Consider the following 21657-nt stretch of genomic DNA (forward strand, 5'->3'; position numbering starts at 1 on the left):
CCGGATGCCCTTCCTGACGCCAACCCTTGGTCACGCTCTTACGATGCGCAGGGATAAAAACATATAATGATTGCCAGATAAAACAGATAAAAAACATTGCCTACACATGCCTGATGTCAAATACCACACCTGATGTCCCAGGTAGCCACTCGGTACATAAATACGAACCAAGCTGTCCTGGCAAATCTCATCACCTCCTTTGGTTTCTTTCCTCTTTGTTTGGCCATTTTGACCTTCAAATGTGAACGTTGAATGACGTTAGCCGTGTTGGGTGAGAATGTAAAGAAATACTTGGAATAGATTGAATAAATTAATTATTGTACATGTACCTGGCAAACAGGTCTTTTTGTGAGTTTGTTTCCTTGTATAAGCCTCACTTTGTAATGGTGGTGTTGGGACTTCCACGATTATTCCTTCCTTCGCTCCATACCTTGATTGCATCCCCAGATCTACTCATACCTGGTATACATCTTCAGTGCGTCAGGTGTCGCTCCTGGAGATATGGCGTACATTGCGATTGGCACAGGCCTCTGTGAACTGCTGGCACTTCTGATGAGTGTATGTCTACCTGGTCACTTCCTGGCCGAGCAAATAACACTGCTCATTAGGCACGCACACCTGCAATGTACACCTACCACAAATCAGATCTTAATCCGTCCTCTGTCCTCCTCCCCATGATATCAACTGCACATAAGTTATTGTGCTGATTTATATTCGTTGTGTTTGAAACCCGAAACGTCCCAGAAGAGACGCCATCTTGTTTGCCTTGTTCCGTTTCACAGAGCTATTTGATTGAGCGCTTAGGACGAAAACCTCTACTGATTGGAGGTTACAGCATGATGGCGCTGTCATGTGTCATCATCACCATTTCTCTTTCTCTACAGGTGAGCTCGTGGCAACTACCATACATATTTTAAGCGATTGGGTCTACAGTCTGTATATTAAAGTAGCTGCAGTTTTCTGTCCGTCTTTCAGTTTCTCTCTTTCTATCCATTGGTTGGACAGCTGTCCTGACTCCACCCACATTAGCAGGAAGGCTGACTCCACCCACAATGACGTCATTAGTAGGAAGGCTGACTCCACCCACGGGCATTTTGATTTTCATGCAGTTCAGGCTGAACACCATCAAATCTGTCATGTTCACAATCGCCATTCCCTACGTTTACATTGCTAGAATACAAACTTCCGGGAGCATGCGAAGCAGCACTTCGTTGCCTATGCACCGCCCAAAAAAGGGAGGGTTTTAGTTCTGCGGGTCCCTGCTAGTTTCTAATAAAGTAGAATTAAATGCTACCTGTACCACCAGCATGAAAGCTTCCGGCGCAGACTGAAGAGATGAATCGTGTTCTCACATGTATTAATGGGTGGACCAGAATTAGTTGAGGGTTATAATTATTAACTTTATTGTGCTGCCTGGTGGTGGTTTAACCATCAAGGCGGTTGGTTTCAGACGTCTTGATTAAAACCCCAGCGGTGCCATATAATAACACCAGAAGTGTCGGCACGGCCTGTCATCTTTCATGGTCGTTAAAATGAGTACCAGCTTGTTGGGGATCAACAACAGTTTACAGTAGATCCTGGGTTAGCAGTGGTGCGCTCGCTACTCAAGTGGGAGAAGCCAGTTAAAGAGGTTCCTTCAAGTCACCTTTGACTTCGGTCGATATCTTACGTTACTTTACCTATAATTATTGTAGCAAAAAACAGACAACACAGTGGTCTCTCTGCCTTATACCTCCTCCTTTCTGGTCTTGCACCCTCTGCTCTTTCCGGGCCTTGCTACCCTCTCACCCCCAGAGCCGTAGATAGAGAGAGAGTTAGGTCAACCCGGTTTAAACTGGTCTGCCCTATGATTGGTTAAGCACTGTCATGTGATTCACAGGCGCCATGTTGTTACCCAACCTCCGTAACTAGCAGAACGCGCATCGCATTGCATGCATTCGCTTAGTGGAAGTTGGGATGGTTGAGGGGAAGAAGGGATGGATGAGTGGAAGTTGGGATGGATGAGTGGAAGTGGGGATGGATGAGTGGAAGGAGGGATGGAGGAGTGGAAGGAGAGATGGATGAGTGGAAGGAGGGATGGATGAGCAGAAGGATGAATGAGTGAAAGGAAGGATGGATGAGTGGAAGGAAGGATGGATGAGTGATGGATCTTCCCCTCATCCATCCCCACTTCCACTCATCCATCCCCACTTCCCCTCATCCATCCCCACTTCCCCTCAACCATCCCCACTTCCACTCATCCATCCCAACTTTTACTCATCCATCCTTCTTTCCACTCATCCATCCCTCCTTCCCCTCATCCATCCCAACTTCCACTCATTCGCAACTGACCAAACAATGTATGAAACTCAGGAACATAAAAATTAACCCGTCCCTAATAGCAGTGAGTTGCACGCACGCTTGAACGCACGTGTGCACTTCACCTTGGGTAACAACATGGCGCCTATTGTTTAGTTGGCCAAACTCTATCTATCTACAGCTTGAAGGAGCTGTGCTCCAACGCGAGTCGAAAGGATTGACGCGACCAAAGACGGAAATTCGTCCGAGTTGCTTTATTGCACGTATCAAACTCGGGTACTCTGAAAAGCCCATTTATCGGGCAGCAATATATATATACACATTTATGCCGGAGCGTTTGCCTGGGAAAAGCGAGACCGGGCATGCCCGGGTGTCAAGGGCGAGTCCTGGAAAGGCGAGTCTGGACCTGCCCGGGCAACCTGGGCGAGCCTTGGAAAGGCGAGGCTGGGCGTGCCCGGGCGCTCTGGGCGAGCCCTGGAAAGGCGAGAGCGGGCATGCCCGGGAAAGACGAGACCGGGCGTGCCCGGGAGGTTCGGGCGAGCCCGGGAACAGCGAGTCCGGGCATGCCCGGGAGAGGCGCGTCTGGGCCCGTCCGGACGAGCCCGGCATGGCGATTGCGCCCTGGCCGCGTCCTGGCAGGTGCAAGGCGATTGTGTACACCCAGCGGTAACCGCTACAAGCTCTGCTTACCCTCACCCCCCCCCTTCCTCCCCCGTCCCCCTTCCTCCTCAGGTTTCTGCAGGACGCACATGGAACCCCCTTCTGGTGAAACTACCTAAATATCCAGGATTACTACTCACCAACACTCATTAATTCCTCTTTTTCTCCTGCCTGTGGAACAAATTTCCATATTCTCTTCAATCTTGTTCTGCCCTCCAGGTCTTTAAGAAAACTTTTCACCACCATCTCAAATCATCCCCAGTCCAAAATCATGATCTTTTCTACCTTTCCTACCCTCATTAACCCCTCCCCCATATGCCCCACCAAATTTCCAGTTTTTCCCTTCTGAGAATTTCCTTCTGTATCCATCCACCCCATGCGTCATTTCCTGCCCTCTCCCCGACTCCCCATCACCCCATGCGTCATTTCCTGCCCCCTCCCCATCACCCCATGCGTCATTTCCTGCCCCCTCCCCATCACCCCATGCGTCATTTCCTGCCCTCCGCCCCATTCCTCCCCACACCCATTGTCCTCGAATCTCTGTCCTGGCCTTCAACTCAGTTGTAGGTGTCCACCTCCTCTCTCTACTGTTCCTGTTGTATTGTGTCCTGGTCCATTCAGTGTACTAGCTCTTCCACAAGCCTCAGCTATGTATACAAACAAATGTTCTGACTGTGCGAGCGGTGGCCATGTGGTAATGACGATGCAATGACGTCTCAGAGGTTGTAGGTTCAAATCGGCCCTAAATGCAGCAGTGTTTAGGATTTCGATTCTTGGATATAAAGCTAGTCGAAGGAGAATTCGATTGTTGGTCAATATTGGATTGTTGGTAAAAAACAGCTGGCTCATTGATGACCTTCAGGTTCCCAGGTCATGATTGATTGGTGTCTGCTAATGGAACTGTTGAAGTTTCCAGGCCTATTCAGATGGTCCACGGCCAAATCCTCTGTTTTCTCAAAGCCTAGAACTATCTTTTTTACCACAAGCATTGAAGGCTCCCAAATGATGGTTGCTCCCAATTGGCAAATTACGCTCAAAAATTATAACACCGACACGCAATAGTCAGGAACGGTCCTACTAATTACCGACCTGTAGCGGTTACCTTATTCACATGTCGCGGTTACCTTATTTGCATGTAGCAGTTACTTTATTCGCATGTCGCGGTTACCTTATTCGCATGTCGCGGTTACCTTATTTGCATATAGCGGTTACCTTATTTGGTCATAATCCATGTGCACGGGCCTGTGGGGCTTTTGGTCGTGTGGACGTGACGTACGCGCGGTTGTTGGAGCCACGCCCTCCGAAGAGGATTTTGGCTGTATAAAAGCTGTACGAGTTCCGTTCGTGATATCAGTGCAGAGTATTTCTGTTCGAATAAACAAGCTTCGAACCCTACGAAATGGCCTCGTCTTCTCGTCTTCCGCAACTCCTAAACTGGTGACCCCGGCTTCTCCCGAACGGATTCGGGCGCTGCAAACGAACGTGGCAATCGCAGTTTCGATCGACCTGCCGGAGTTTTGCGAACGTTTTCGGGGGCTTCCAACGAGCATGGCGACACCTACACTGGTGACCCCGGCTGCTCCTGAACGGATTCGGGGGCTTCAAACGAACACGGCAAACGCAGTTTCGATCGAACTGCCGGAGTTTTGGGAACGACGGGCGGCCATGTGGTTCGCGTGCACTGCGCTCGGCTCCTCCTCTGTGACCAGAGGGGCGGGCCTGCTCCAGGATCCTCCAAAGGAACGCAGTTACGAGACATGGGTGGCACTGCTGCTCATCTCCTGCGCGCGCACTGACGTTGGCGGCACGGCTGCGTCGTCACCTTCGCGTGCACAGCTGCTCATAACTTTGCGCGCACTGCACGCGACACCTCCTCTGTGAACAGAAGGGTGCGCCTTCTCCAGGATCCTCCGATGGGATGCGGGTGGCACTGCTGCTCGTAACTTTGCGTGCACTGCGCGACACCTCCTCTGCGACCAGAGGGGTGCGCTTCCTCCAGGATCCTCCGATGGGGACGCGGGTGGCACTGCTGCTCATAACTTTGCACGCACTGCGCGCGGCACCTCCTCTGCGAACAGAGGGGTGCGCCTTCTCCAGGATCCTCCGATGGGACGTAGGTGGCACTGCTGCTCTTAACTTCACGCACACAGGCCGAGTACTGCTGCTCATAGCCTTCGCGTGCACTACGGCCAAGCACCTCCTCTGCGACCAGAGCGGTGAGCCTTCTCCAACGAGCGCTGCTCGTCACCTTCGCGCAACTACACACTATAACTACAACTCGCGAAAACTCTACAACTACAGCTACAGCTCGCGTGTAGAAAGCTGCAACTCGCGCAACTACTACTCCTACTCTGAATCCTCGGGAGGCCCGCGAGGAACCTCGGCAGCCTCCCCCGAGGCCTTGACCAGCCCCTCGGTTGGCTCAACCCTTTTTCGTGCCCACCGAGGCCGAGCACTGCTCGAGCCTTCTCGGCACTGCCGAGCGCGCCCGCGAACTACATGCACGCCCGTGCGAGTGCACTCTGGGGGGGCGTGTAGCGGTTACCTTATTCACATGTCGCGGTTACCTTATTCGCATGTCACAGATACCTTATTTGCATGTAGCGGTTACCTTATTCGCATGTAGCGGTTACCTTATTCGCATGTCGCGGTTACCTTATTCGCATGTTGCGGTTGCCTTATTTGCATGGAGCGGTTACCTTATTCGCATGTCGCGGTTAACTTATTCGCATGTGGCGGTTACCTTATTTGCATGTAGCGGTTACCTTATTTGGTCATAATCCACGTGCACGGGCCTGTGGGGCTTTTGCTTGTGTGGACGTGACGTACGCACGGTTGTTGGAGCCACGCCCTCCGAAGAGGGTTTTGTCTTTATAAAAGCTGTACGAGTTCCGTTTGCGATATGAGTGCTGGAGATTTCTGTTCGAATAAACGAGCTTCAAACCCTACGAAATGGCCTCGTCTTCTCGTCCTCCACAACTCCTAAAGACCGATACTTACCGGGCAGGAAATGTTGCTGACCAATACTTTACCTGGCCCAATAAGTGCTGACCTAAGCCATTTCTACAAAAATAAGATAAATTGTTTTTTTTTTACTGTCGATTATATTTGACAAAAAGAATTGCAAGCCATATAGAAACAGAGCGGTGAGCCAGTGTGTACCCCGGTTTAGAATAGGTACACTGTATCCCTGCACATCGTAAGAGGCGACTAAGGGTTGGCGTCAGGAAGGGCATCCGGCCATAAAAACATTGCCTCAAACAGGGAACCATGATTGTCATGGGGCTCGCAAGGCTAACCCCCGCTCTAGCGTGGAAAATGGCCTTAAAACGATCATTCATTCATTCATTTCATTCATAGAAACAAAAAGAAGAAGAAGAAGGACCCTTGAATTACCGACCGAGACTGACTGTGCAAAAAAATATTATGCCTCGGGTTAGGGTTAAGGTTGGGGTTGGGGTTAGGTTTTGGGTTAACGCTCGGATCAGGGTTGGGTTTATTTTTGGGTTAACGCTCGGATCAGGGTTGGGTTTAGGTTTGGGGTTGACGCTCGGATCAGGATTAAGGTTGAGGTTAGATATAAAAAAGAAAATTTAAAATTATCAGCATTGGTTGGTAAGTTCCAAGAGTCTTTTCTTCCTCTTCATTCTACATGACTTGCAATCACTCTTCTTGTCAAATAAAAGCAAACCAGGTGCAGGGTAACTTTTAGGTCACCCGGTAAGGCTTGCAAAAGGTGTGTGTCCATCCTCAGGCAAGGTTCTTCAAATGTTGTGCTTTCCCCATTTATTTGCGTTTTCATCTTCTGTTTTTCAGGAATATGTGCATTGGATGCCCTTCCTCAGTGCATCATGTGTCTTTGCCTGTATCCTTAGCTTTGGCATCGGCCCAGGTGAGGCTGCCATCTGTTGGCTTTTAATTCTCATTTTTTACACAACTTGGCCATGGCCTGCTTCCACAGCTAAGTAAACTGTTCCGGATTTGTCGTTGTTGCTGTCTATTGCTCTCAACTTCCTGTTGGTTTTGTTTCTTATTCGTATCGTGTGATTATCACTGTCTTTGCATGTCGACTTGGTTATTCGATCTTGTGCATCTACCTCGGCTGGTTAGGCCTTCGACGTGTTCAACAGGCCTGCTTTCTCATTCATTCATTCGTATTCTGAAATAAAATCCTGGCTTCAAATCAACTTCCTCAAACTTAACTGTGATAAATCTGAAATAATCATCATTGGCCCAAAAACGCTCACCAAGTCCACCCATAACTTTGCCCTCAACATCGACGGTTTCCCAGTATCCACCTCCCCTCACATCCGGAATCTTGGCATCATCTTTGACCAAACCCTCTCCTTCGACAAATACACTAAACAGATCACAAAGACAGCCTTCTTTCACCTGAAAAACATCGCCCGTCTCCGTCCATCCCTCTCCTCCACGGCTGCAGAAACCCTCATCCACGCCTTCATCACCTCCCGTCTGGACTACTGCAATAGCCTCCTTTATGGTTCACCCTCAACAATCACCAATAAACTCCAATACATTCAGAACTCCGCTGCCCGTCTACTCACCCATTCCCGGACCCGTGACCACATCACCCCCGTCCTTTACAAGCTTCACTGGCTCCCCATCTCCCAGAGAATCCAGTACAAAATCCTCCTCTTGACCTACAAAGCCCTCCATAACCTGGCCCCATCCTACCTGGCTGACCTCCTCTCCAGACACGCTCCCACCCGCAATCTCCGCTCTGCTGGTACCAACCTCCTGACCCCCCCCCCATCCGGACCAAATTTAGATCCTGGGGGGACAGGGCCTTCTCCATCGCTGCTCCCACCCTCTGGAACTCGCTACCTCACACCATCAGAGACTCCTCCTCACTCACCACATTCAAAACATCACTCAAGACCCACCTGTTCAACACTGCATTCAACATTTAACCCACAGCATCTAACCCCTGACTATCTCCTCTCCTTCTCCCTCCTTTGCGCTTTGAATATTTCCCTATTGATTCTTCTTTTTTTGCAATTGTTTTTATGTTTTGCTATGCATTATGTTTTGCACTCTGTCAAAGCGTCTTTGGGCTTCCTGAAAAGCGCTATATAAAATAAATGCATTATTATTATTATTATTATTATTCACTCCTTGCTATATTTTATTCATTCCGCGTCCCTTTTCATTTGCCTCGTATGTTGTTTTTTGTATACCCTGCCTCAAAACCTTTCCCTCGTTCTTTCTTCCTCTCTAAAAAAACCCAAAAAAAACCCCACAAAACAGTCATTCACAATTACATTCATTCTGATGTCATTCAGGTCAAATTAGCTGTTTCATTTCTCATCTCCCATTTTCTTCTTCCCCTCCTTTCTCTGTCGATACAAATCCTTTAACTGACACATTTTATATATTCCTGCTTCTTTTGTCTCACCTGTGGAACCAACTTCCTTTGTACCCTACAACGCAAGCCGGGGGGCAAATCTTCCCCATTCATCCTCCCTTCTGCCAGAATTCATCAGGGCAGCGTGGTCATGGAAAGATTGCCATTCGATCTCCAAAGACTGGCCCTTCCCCTCTTGTCTCTGTCTCTTCTCTCTCTTCCTCCAACTCTGTCATGGCCCTGACTTTGTGAAGGCGGGATACACCCTCCTGGATGTGGGGGATCTCTGGGTCGTTTCTGCGAGATGAATCGGCTGTCTCCGTGCCGTGGGCTTGTTTGAAAGAATTGTCCAGGGCTATACAACAACAACAACAACAACAACAACTTCCTTTGTCTGTTCAATGTCACCCTTCCCACCAATGCATCGAGACAGCTGTTCTCCACCATTTTAAATCTGCACTCCCATCCATACCCATAATCTTTTCTACACCTCATTAACCCTCCACACACCCACCTATTTCCATGTTACCAGCCTTTCAGGTTGCCCCAACTCACCTCCCCCTACCTCTCGCTCCCTCACCCTCCTCTTTAACATATTTCACTTATTTATTTATTTGTTCATTTCTGTCTCTTCACAAGCTTGTATCCAGCTTGTTCACTCTCCGTGTCTTCCTCTCCCTGTCTTCCTCCACCTTGTTCACTCTCCATGTCTTCCTCCACCTTGTTCACCCTCTGTGTCTTCCTCCACCTGCTCTTGTTCTTTCCAGTGTCCTTTTTTTTTCCCCACTCAAAGTCTCCTCTATTTTATACATTTACCATGCTGTTGGAGTATTTTTTTTGTTTCTGTAGATATCTATTCTTTCTTTATATACACTACTGGGGTATGCTTACACATTGTAAGCAACAACAAACCGTGCTTCGTACATTGGTACATAATAAATAGAAGCTTTATGATTATGGAAGCTTTATGCATCACCGACTTCCTGATATATATCAATTAAGGTTTACTTACTTATTTATTTATTTTACGGACACATTTACAGTTTTTATATAAGTTTTCATTTCACAGTTTACTCTTGTAGGAATTACAATTTTCAAATGCTTGATATCAATTGAGGTTTTTAAATTTTAATTTTTTCCGAACGCGTTTATGTATATTTTACGTACAATTTCATTTGCGGACGCTTTTTCTTTTTTTCATTTATGGACATTATTTTGATGTTTATTTCACAGTATACAGCTATAGAAATTATAATATACATATATATACTAATATATATATATATATATATATATATATATATATATATATATATATATATACACATATATACACACTACCGGTCAAAAGTTTTAGAACACCTCAATTTTTCCAGTTTTTATTGAAATTTATGCAGTTTAATGTCCAGTGAATAACCTGAAATGGTACAAAGGTAAGCAGTAAACTGCTCGAGGTAAAAAAAAGAAGTTTAGGTTAGCAAAAACGGGAAAATAATGTAAATTGCACAGTTATATTGTAAAAATAAAAAAAAGGCCTTCTTCAGGGAACAAGTAATGGGTTAACAACCAAAAGCTGTTTTGCAGCAATGTAAGTAAATTAAGCCTTGAAAGTTGATGCAAACAATTCCTACAGGTGTCCCAACCTCTGCTGATTACTTGATTACAAACCACCTGTCTGTATGAAAGCAGTATTGGAACAGACTGTTATTACACCCTCTGAAGCATTATTTGGACAATATTGCACTGCAGGAAGTAGTATATTGGAAAGTGGAGGAAACTCTGACAGGAAGAGGTCTGGCAGACCCAAAGCCACAACAGAATCAGAAGACAGGTTTCTGAGAGTCAACAGCTTGCGTGATAGGCAGCTCACATGACAACAGCTTCAAGTACAGCTTAACACTGGTCGAAGTAAGCAAGTCTCAGTTTCAACTGTGAAGAGAAGACTTCCAGCTGCAGGTTTGACAGGTCGAGTGGCAGTAAGAAAGCCATTGCTAAGATGGCAAAATAAGAAAAAGAGGCTTGCCTCGGCCATGAAGCACCGCCAGTGGATGAATGAAGACTGGAAGAAGGTCTTATGGACTGATAAATCAAAATTTGAAATCTTTGGTTCATCATGCAGGGTTTTTGTATGCCGTCGTGTAGGCGAAAGGATGGTTCCTCAGTGTGTGACACCAACTGTCAAACATGGAGGAGGACGCGTGATGGTCTGGGGCTCTTTTGCTGGATCCAGAGTCGACGACTTGCACAGAGTGACTGGCACCCTGAACCAAAAGGGCTACCATAGCATTTTGCAGCGCCATGCAATACCCTCTGGTATATGCCTAGTTGGTCAGGGGTTCATCCTACAGCGAGATAATGACCCTAAACACACCTCCAGGCTATGTCAAAACTACCTTCGAGGAAAAGAACAAGACGGAAGGCTTCAAATCATGGAATGGCCAGCACAGTCTCCAGACCTTAAACCCCATCGAGCTGATTTGGGATGAACTGGACAGAAGTGTGAAAGCAAAGCAACCTACAAGTGCAACACATTTGTGGGAACTTCTGCAACAGTGTTGGTAAGAACTTCGCAAACAATATTTGATTTCCATTGTAGAAAGAATGCCACGAGTGTGTTCGGCGGTTGTATCTGCAAAAGGTGGCTACTTTGCCAAGTCAAAAATTTAAATTAAATTTTGTTAAACAAAATGATTCTATGATTTCTTTTTTATCTCCAATTGTTTATTTGTTCTATGCTTAATTTCAGAGTACATTGAGACATTAAACTGCATACATTTCAATAAAAACTGGAAAAATTGAGGCATTCTAAACTTTTGACCGGTAGTGTACAGTCGGATCCCACTATTCGTGTTGATAAAATGCGACGTTTCTCTATTGGAGGAAAAATGTCCCTCAAATTCGCGGTTTTTTTTCTTTTTGCGGCTGTGTTCCGTGAAACTGCGGGGTTTTTCCCCATATTCGCGGCCATGTTCCGCGAATTCGCGGTTTTTCAAGGGCACAAAAAAACGAGCCGCTCGCTTGAGACATTTAAAAAACCCATCTTTTATCAGCCATGCAAAAAGCAGGTGGACGTACGCAAAAAAAACATCTTATACGAGCCGCAAGCATGATCTGCTATGTGATATGCGTGTTCATGGCTTTTGCGGCCGTGAATTTTAGCTGGACTATAATCGAGAGCTTCGTGGGATATCCCACCAGATGTGTAAACAAGTCAACTCCCGCGAATTAGAAAATGCAAACACTTCATTAAATCGATTACAGTTTGCAATTTACGGTAAAGCATCATCAGAGATGTTACACAATGAAAACTCTTCGGGGGATGTTCTATCAGCGACTAAAACATGTCATCCTCCGCAAATTATAGAATGCAAATGCTTCATTAAAACTATTACATATTGAAATTAGCAGATGGGCTCAATACCCACAATGCTCTCAATCCTTCATATCCAGACTGTCCTCGATTTCGATCATTGTTCTCGTCCCGTTGCGTTGACCTGCATTTTTGACTTGCTCTGCTCATCGTTCAATTCCAAGTGCAAGACCAGTGCCCAAGTGCAAGACCAGTGCCCAAGTGCAAGACCAGTGCCGGCGATGCGTCGACTACCAAGAGGCAGAAGAAAGTCATGAGCCTTAGCCAGAAAGTGGATCTGCTCAACCGGCTTTCAAAGGGAGAGAGTGCGGCCTCTGTGGGCAGGTATTATGGCATCAATGAATCACCGTTTTCTAAATACAGAAGAACGAGAAAGTGATTCATGAGAGTATTTCAGCGAGCGCTGTATTGAGTACGAAGGTGGTCACCCATGTCCGGGATGTCCACATAGAAAGGATGGAGAAGCCCTCTGGAACTCGCTACCTCACACCATCAGAGACTCCTCCTCACTCACCACATTCAAAACATCACTCAAGACCCACCTGTTCAACACTGCATTCAACATTTAACCCACAGCATCTAACCCCTGACTATCTCCTCTCCTTCTCCCTCCTTTGTGCTTTGAATATTTCCCTATTGATTCTTCTTTTTTTGCAATTGTTTTTATGTTTTGCTATGCATTATGTTTTGCACTCTGTCAAAGCGTCTTTGGGCTTCCTGAAAAGCGCTATATAAAATAAATGCATTATTATTATTATTATTATTATTATAAGGCTCTCAGCATATGGATCAAGGACAACATGCAGAAGAATATGCCTTTGAGTAGACCTCTCATTCGCGAAAAGGCCAAACAAATTTACGATCATCTGTCTGGTGCGGGTGGTGCCAGCATGAGTGATATGCCGAGCGATGATGGTACAAGCAGCGCAAGTTCATTCACTGCAAGCGGGATGAAGGAGCGGTACTGTCTCAAAAATGTGAAGCACTCAGGGGAGCGTGCCTCCGCAGACCATGAGGCGGCAAAAGCATTCCCTGCTCAACCAGCAAGGCTGATCGAAGAGAAGGGATACCTCCCAGAGCAGGTGTTGAACGCTGACGAGACCGGCCTATTCTGGAAAAAAGAGGCCCATGAGAACTTTCATCTTGAAGCGTGAGGAGACAGCATCGGGATTCAAGGCTACCAAGGACTGGGTATTTCTTCTCCTCTGTGCAAACGCAAAAGGGGACTTCATGCTGAAACCCATGATGTTGTACTGTTCCCTGAACCCGCATGCTCTCAAGGGCAAGAACAAGCAAACCCTGCACTTTTTTTGGAGGGCCAACAGGAAAGCCTGGGTGACGGTAGCAATCTTCCTGGATTCGTTCCATAATTGTTTCGTCTCTCAGGTGGAGAGGTACATGGTGGAAAAAACACCTTGCGTTCAAGGTTCTCTTGCTCCTGGACAACGCTCCTGGCCACCCTGCAAACCTGGACGTGGCTCACCCGAACATTGAAGGGTTCTTCATGCTGCCATAATAGTCAGGTTCAGTATGTCCAGATTTAAAGTTTCGTTGGATTTTTTGGGGGATTTGGAAAACGATATATTTTTGGAAACTATATTGTATAGTCAGTCAGAAAACCAATGTTGCTATTTGCACAGACTCCTGTATGGCGGCCATCTTGGATTTTCAAAATTGCCGCCGTAGAACTAATTTTTCTCAATATATCAGCTTCTAAATAACATAGAGCTTTGATTCTAACGGCTAAACATACATTTTCAAGGGCCCCGAATCCAATGGTAACAAGTTCAATAAGCTAGACATGACCATAGAGCTCCTATGTGGCGGCCATCTTGGATTTTTCAAACTGGCCGCCGTAAAATTGATGTTTCTCAATATCTCAGCTTCTAAACAACATAAAGCTTTGATTCTAACGGCTAAACATACATTTTCAAGGGCCCCGAATCCAATGGTAACAAGTTCGATAAGCTAGACATGACCATAGAGCTCCTATGTGGCGGCCATCTTGGATTTTTCAAACTGGCCGCCGTAAAATTGATGTTTCTCAGGATCTCATCTTCTAAATAAGACGGAGTTTTGATTTTTCTAAATCTCAAAAACAATCCAACGAAATCTAAAATCTGGACATGCTGAACCTGACTGTGTTGACTGTAATGAGAAATACTATTCTACTGCGAGTGTTTTGCCCTTTGTGGGCCTTTGTGGCATAGTGCCAAATAACACACAGATACTCCTAATGTTCATGAGAGAGATCAAATACAAGCGGCTCTGGCCCCGATACATCGCAGACATGTATGACCTAAGAACCAATCACCCTAGGACCTGGGAAGAACTAGGAGCTGGCAATCTATCAGTAACCAAGAATGACATCCCGTTTGTATCCATTGGACCAGATCATGCATGTGAACATCTGAACAAGCTGATGAAGATTCACTCTGGATTGATTGGCATCTCTAACAATGCCAATGCTAGACAGAGATTCTTCATGGTTACACCAGAATTATCACGCCTGTCAAAAGACTTCAAGAGTCAGTTTGGCCTGGAAGGTGACAAGATCACAGAACATCATGACCTTGGTCCAAGTGCAGTCAAGAGGGAGCATGAAGCAATCAACAAGATCAAGGCTGCGATACTGAGTCACGGGAATCCATTTGACACTGAAGGTGACAAGCTGCACAATGTGATAACGAATGCTTACATCCCAGACGAGTATGTACCACAGATCTTGAACATTGATGTCACTGGTCAGAAGTTGTATGAAGACTACGTGTCGGAGCGTATCAATGGAGATGTTAGCCTCTGGGCACCAGTCAAGAAGGAGAACAACAAGATGTTCACGTCTGGGAACAAGAGAACCACAGTGAAACTCAGAGACAGGACTGTGGATCTGAAGGAGACTAAGGAACTGTACGGAAGGCTCATGGTCCTTGCCAAGTCAAACAGAGACGTCAACCAGAAATATGCCATCGGAAATTACGAGTTCACTGTGACACCAAGAGCACTGTTCGCTCCAGATGGGACAATTCTTCCATGCACTGACAAGTCGAAGTTAATTCATCTCCTCGACAAGTTAGCAAGAGTAGAAATTCACCCCGAAGATCAGCAGCAGACACCAGCTGCAAGTGTTCTACAAGAAGATCCAATGGACACAAGAACTATGGCATCCACATCTAGTAAACCTACAAGTCGGAAGATTGCACTGGTGGATGGGATGGTACTTGTGCATAAGCTGACAAAGAAACCAGCCACTGTAGTGAAAGTCAACGATCTGGGTGAATGCTTCAATGACAGACTCATGTCTCTAACAAAAGATTGTGATGAGATCATACTGGTCTTTGACACATACAAAAACGATTCTTTGAAGAGTGCTACCAGGGCTAAAAGCAGGCAAGGAAAGGATGCAGTACAGTATCAAGTCAGAGATGACACCAACATCAAACACATCCCAATGAGCAGATTCCTTTCTCATGACAAAACAAAGGCTGATCTGACTGACTATCTGGCAGCGAAAACTCTAGAATACAACAGTCACTCATCCAAGTTGATCATCACGTCTGCTTCAGGGCGTACTAGGAGCAACAGTGACCTGCTCTTCGAGGACAACAACCATGAAGAAGCTGACACCCTGTTGATCCACCAGGCCGTGCTGGCATCCCAGCGAAACCCACATGATGTGCAGTTGGTGTTCTTCTCTCCCGACACAGATGTCCTGGTACTAGTCATAGCAAACTATGACCTACTGCTGAGGAATACATTCATTTCCATGGCCTCTGGAATACTTCAAATAGAGCCACTGTGGACAGCTCTAGGGGTCGAAAGAGCAAAGGCGTTGCCAGCCTTTCATGCTTTCACAGGGGCAGACAACACTGGGAGGTTCTCTCGAATAGGCAAAGCAACCTGGCTGCATGTCTACCTCAAAGCAAGTGAAGATGTCATAGACACCGTGCGAATGCTTTCAGATGCAACTGAAGTGACGGAGGACATGTTGTCCACACTAGCTAACTTTGTATGCGCTGCTTACTCTCCAAATGGCATCCACATCGACAGCATCCCCGAACTACGATGGTATCTCTTTTGCAAACACATGGCAGAAAGTGACAGGCTTCCTCCTACTCTTGGAGCTCTCAAGCAGCACATCCTTCGAGTCCATATCCAAGCCAGAGTGTGGGGTCAGGTAAGCATTGCTCAACAGGATCCTCAGCTGAATCCCCTGCAAAACGGCTTTTACAAAGACACGGATGGACAAGTGAAACCAACCACAACTGAGGAGCCTCCAGCCCCCAAGGCCATCATTCAAATGGTTAGATGTCAGTGCAAAACAGACTGTTCTTCATCTAGATGTTCCTGCAGAACAAACAACTTGGCTTGTACAGACCTTTGTCAGTGTGACATCCAGTGCCAAAATGATGAGGACTCTCAAGATGTGATGAACGAAAGCGATGATGAGGATGATGATGACTTTACTCAATGATGAATCAAAGCTCTGTGCTCTTTAGAAGGTGAGTTACATCAGTTTTACGGCGGCCAGTTTGAAAAATCCAAGATGGCCGCCACATAGGAGCTCTATGGTCATGTCTAGCTTATCGAACTTGTTACCATTGGATTCGGGGCCCTTGAAAATGTATGTTTAGCCGTTAGAATCAAAGCTCTATGTTATTTAGAAGCTGAGATATTGAGAAAAATTAGTTCTACGGCGGCAATTTTGAAAATCCAAGATGGCCGCCATACAGGAGTCTGTGCAAATAGCAACATTGGTTTTCTGACTGACTATACAATATAGTTTCCAAAAATATATAGTTTTCCAAATCCCCCAAAAATTCCAACGAAATTACATCGTGAACCTGACTATAATATAACCACTTCCCTCATCCAGCCACTTGACCAAGGTGTGAAACGTTTAAAACGTATTACACCCGTCGCACCTTTCGCTGCATTTTGGATGCAATAGAGTCTGGCCCAGGGCTCACAGTCGGGCAGTGTTAGAAGGAATTCAACATTGCCCACTGCATTGGCGCCATCAAGGAGTCGCTGGACGAGGTGAGAGCCTCCACCATCAACTTGTGCTGGCACAACCTGTGGCCACAGGCAGTCAGAAACTTTACTGCCTTTCACAATAATACTGAGGAGAGGTAAGTGATTGTCGGGTTGGCACAGCAGGTGGAAGGGGAAGGATTTGATGACATGCAGCCCGAGGAGTTGGAGGATCTCATTGCCTCACATGGCGACAACCTCACCGAGGAGGAGTTGGAGACCATTATAACGGTATCCGAGGAGGAGGAGGCGGGCAGTGATGAGGAAGAGGTCTCACCTCACAGTCCAGTTCCTGGGTGAGTTGCTGCATGGCATGCGGGAGCTTGTCGGCAAGTTGGAAGATGCCGATCCAGTCATGGAGAGGTACCTCAAGTTCAAGAGGGGCTTGGATGATTTGCTTCTCCCCTACAAAGAGCTGCATCAAAACCTGCGGCAATCTTCCAGGCAGTTCTCCATTATCCATTTCTTTCACTCTGCTCCCTCCACCTCAACACTACCAACACCATCCTCTCCTGCCACCCTCTGTGTCCCCACCAGCGTCCTCACCAACACCCTCAACTGGTCCCTCGCCTGGCTCTCCCTCAGTGCACGACGTTGCAAGACTATCATTTGGGTCATCCTCAAAGTTCGAGGAATTCATGGGATTTTAATACATCATCATCATCATCATCACCATCATCATAATTTGAAAGTTGCGTGTGTTTGTAAAATAAAAATTTTAAACGGTACATGATGGTGTTGTGTTTTTTTTAACTTTCAAGGTACGGTACGGTTAAGCACTTTAAGCGCATTCCTTCAATAAATTGGAAATGGTACCTGATAAAAAATTTTTTTTTTGTGAAACTGTAATCATGTGCATTTGCAGTCGAAAACATGTTAAACTTTAAAAATTTTCCTCCATGAATCAGGAACCGCCAGGAACTATAACGTATCCTCCTTTTCCCCCTTTCCCCCCTTTTCCCCATTGAAACAATGCCACGGCATACATTCACCAGATTTTCATTGACCTTCGCGCACTTGGCGGTTTGGTCTTCTCTATTCGCGGATTTTTTGGGATTGCGGATATCACCCCTTTTTCCATTGAAACAATGCCCCGCTATTCGTGGGTTTCCTTATTCGCGGATTTGCCAGGAACGTATCCCCCACGGATAGCGAGGTCCGGCTGTATATTTACAGTGTATTCAGAAAGTATTCAGACCCTTTCACTTTTTTCACATTTTGTTATGTTGCAGCCTCATGCTGAAATCGTTTAAATTCTTCTGAATAATATTTGATTTAAATCATCTTATCATTCTGAATGCACTGTATATAAAACATGAATGCTGTCTGTCTATCTCTCTGTTCGTTCCACCCTGGAACAAAAAAGCTCTTTGGAGATAAAATGAAAGTATTCAGCAAAAGTTGCTTCAAATTAATTCTAACCTTTGGGAATATTATAATTTTTCCAATTACACCAAAAATTGAACCTGCGTGATGCATAATAACAGACTGCGGCTTCAATTGTTCCCGGGGTTTTTTTTATTTGCTGTTAAGACATATGATGATTTTGGAATTTCACAAGAATCTATGCAGTGTATTCAATAGGCTATTGCTGTCTGTCTGTTTACCTCCCCCTATCCCCCCCACCCCGAAACACGGAAATTAACCTCGGAGATAATGAATTACGTAAAAGTTGCTTGAAATTAATCCATGCTTACAGGAAATGATAATACTGCCTCATGGTGTTTTTTTCTATCATTGTGTTTTTTTTCTACATAGTGTTTGCGTGCGGGCATGCGTGCGGGCGTGCGTGCGTGCATGCGTGCGTGCGTAAGCGAAGGACCGCATTAGAATTTGGTGTGTGGGTGCAACCCACGTCAAAATCCAAGGTGGCCGCCGCCATGTATTTCTGATGCCATGTATGTCTGAACCTTGTGAGCTGAATATCTTGAAAAATAAGCGAAGTACCAACTTCTAATCTGGTGTGTGGGTGTATCTCGGCATCAGGAAGAACGCTATTGAAAATTGGGTCGCCACGTCAAAATCCAAGATGGCCGCCGCCATATATGTCTGAACCTTGTGAGATGAATATCTTGAAAAAAAAGCGAAATACCAACTTCTGATCTGGTGTGTGTGTGTATCTCGGCATAAGGAAGAACGCTATTGAAAATTGGGCCGCCACGTCAAAATCCAACATGGCCGCCACCATATATATGTCTGAACCTTGTGAGCGAAATATCTTGAAAAATAAGCGAAGTACCAACTTCTAATCTGGTGTGTGGATGTATCTCGGCAAAAGGAAGAACGCTATTGAAAATTGGGTCGCCACGTCAAAATCCAAGATGGCTGCCTTGCGTCTTCCACTTTGTCAACACGCATCACTTCACCGACGGGGGACCTAGGCGTAACGCTTGTTTTATCTATCAAGGTGTTTTTCTTTATCTATCAAGGTGGTTTTTATTTATTTATCATGGTGTTTTTGTAATCTATGAAGGTGTTTTTTAAATCTATCATGGTGTTTTTTTTTATCTATCAAGGTGTTTTTTTTAATCTATCAAGGTGTTTTTTTAAATCTATCCTGGTGTTTCTTTTATCTATCAAGGTGTTTTTTTTTATCTATCAATGTGTTTTTTTAATCTATCATGGTGTTTTTTTTATCCATCAAGGTGTTTGTTTTTTATCTATCAACGTGTTTTTTTAATCTATCAAGGTGTTTTTTTTATCTATCAAGGTGTTTTTTTTATCTATCATGGTGTTTTTTTTTATCTATTCAGGTGTTTTTTTAATCTATCATGGTGTTTTTTTTTATCTATCGAGGTGTTTTTTTTTATCTATCGAGGTGTTTTTTTATCTATCAAGGTGTTTTTTTATCTATCATGGTCTTTTTTAAAATCTATCAAGGTGTTTTTTTATCTATCAAGGTGTTTTTTTAATCTATCATGGTGTTTTTTATCTATCAAGGTGTTTTTTATCGATCATAGTGTTTTTTAATCTATCAAGGTGTTTTTTTTAATCTATGAAGGTGCTTTTTTTATCTATCAAGGTGTTTTTTTATCTATCAAGGTGTTTTTTAAAAGATCTATCACGGTGTTTTTTTTTTATCTATCCAGGTGTTTTTAAAAATCTATCATGGTGTTTTTTTTATCTATCAAGGTGTTTTTTTATCTATCATGGTGTTTTTTTATCTGTCTACCAAGGTGTTTTTTTATCTATCATAGTGTTTTTTATCTATCAAGGTGTTTTTTTATCTATCATGGTGTTTTTTATCTATCAAGGTTTAAAAAAAAAAATCTATCATGGTGTTTTTTAATCTATCAAGGTGTTTTTGTTATCTATCAAAGTGTTTTTTTATCTACCAATGTGTTTTTTTAAATCTATCATGGTGTTTTTTAATCTATCAAGGTGTTTTTGTTATCTATCAGTGTTTTTTTTATCTATCAAGGTGTTTTTTTTATCTGTCAAGGTGTTTTTTTTATCTATCAATGTGTTTTTTAAATCTATCATGGTGTTTTTTTTATCTATCAAGGTGTTATTTTTATCTATCAAGGTGTTTTTGTAATCTATCAAGGTGTGTTTTTTTAATCTATCATGGTGTTTTTTTTTATCTATCAAGGTGTTTTTTTCATCTCTCATGGTGTTTTTTTTTATCTATCAAGGTGTTTTTTTATCTATCAAGGTGTTTTTATCTATCAAGGTGTTTTTTATCTATCAAGGTTTTTTAAAATTATCTTTCATGGTGTTTTTAAAAATCTATCAAGGTGTTTTTTTAATCTATCAAGGTGTTTCTTTTAATCTATCAAGGTGTTTTTGTTATCTATCAAGGTGTTTTTTTAAATCTATCAAGGTGTTATTTTTATCTATCAAGGTGTTTTTTTAAATCTATCAAGGTGTTTTTTTAATCTATCATGGTGTTTTTTCATCTATCAAGATGTTTTTGTAATATATCAAGGTGTGTTTTTTATATCTATCATGGTGTTTTTTTATCTATCAAGGTGTTTTTTAAATCTATCATGGTGTTTTTTTTTATCTATCAAGGTGTTTTTTTATCTATCAAGGTGTTTTTATCTATCAAGGTGTTTTTAAAAAATCTTTCATGGTGTTTTTTAAAATCTATCAAGGTGTTTTTTATCTATCATAGTGTTTAAAAAAAAAATCTATCAAGGTGTTTCTTTTAATCTATCATGGTTTTTTTTTTATCTATCAAGGTGTTTTTTTTATCTATCATGGTGTTTTTTTTATCTATCAAGGTGTTTTTGTTAGCTATCAAGGTGTTTTTTTTCATCTATCAAGGTGTTTTTTTCTATCAAGGTGTTTTTTATCTATCATGGTGTTTTTTTATCTATCCAGGTGTTTTTTTAATCTATCATGTTTTTTTTTATCTATCAAGGTGTTTTTTATCTATCATGGCGTTTTAAAAAAAATCTATCAAGGTGTTTTTTATCTATCAAGGTTTTTTAAATATCTTTCATGGTGTTGTTTTTTTATCTATCAAGGTGTTTTTTATCTATCAAGTTGTTTTTTAATCTATCATGGTGTTTTTTTAAATCTATCAAGGTGTTTTTTTTTATCTATCAAGGTGTTTTTTTTTATCGATCATGATGTTTTTTTTATCTATCAATGTGTTTTTAAAATCTATCATGGTATTTTTTATCTATCATGGTGTTATTTTTATCTATCGTGGTGGTTTTTATCTATCATGGTGTTTTTTTTATCTATCAAGGTGTTTTTTAAATCTATCCTGGTGTTTCTTTTATCTATCAAGGTGTTTTTTTTTATCTATCAATGTGTTTTTTTAATCTATCATGGTGTTTTTTTTATCCATCAAGGTGTTTGTTTTTTATCTATCAAGGTGTTTTTTTTATCTATCAAGGTGTTTTTTTTATCTATCAAGGTGTTTTTTTATCTATCATGGTGTTTTTTTTAAATCTATTCAGGTGTTTTTTTAATCTATCAT

General features: G+C 43.5%; 1 protein-coding gene across 1 annotated transcript in view; it reads left to right on the plus strand.

The window, feature by feature from the left end:
- The window catches only part of LOC137439443 (solute carrier family 2, facilitated glucose transporter member 11), a 95689-nt gene that overhangs the window by 32681 nt on the left and 41351 nt on the right, over window positions 1–21657 (plus strand). The window contains exons 8-10 of the mRNA XM_068135201.2: window positions 448–558; window positions 783–884; window positions 6775–6850. Coding sequence (XP_067991302.2) covers window positions 448–558; window positions 783–884; window positions 6775–6850 — 289 coding nt within the window. The remainder of the gene's footprint in view (window positions 1–447; window positions 559–782; window positions 885–6774; window positions 6851–21657) is intronic.

Source organism: Myxine glutinosa, chromosome 14 (genome assembly GCF_964187855.1).
Source record: "Myxine glutinosa chromosome 14, kmMyxGlut1.1, whole genome shotgun sequence".
Lineage (NCBI taxonomy): Eukaryota > Metazoa > Chordata > Myxini > Myxiniformes > Myxinidae > Myxine > Myxine glutinosa.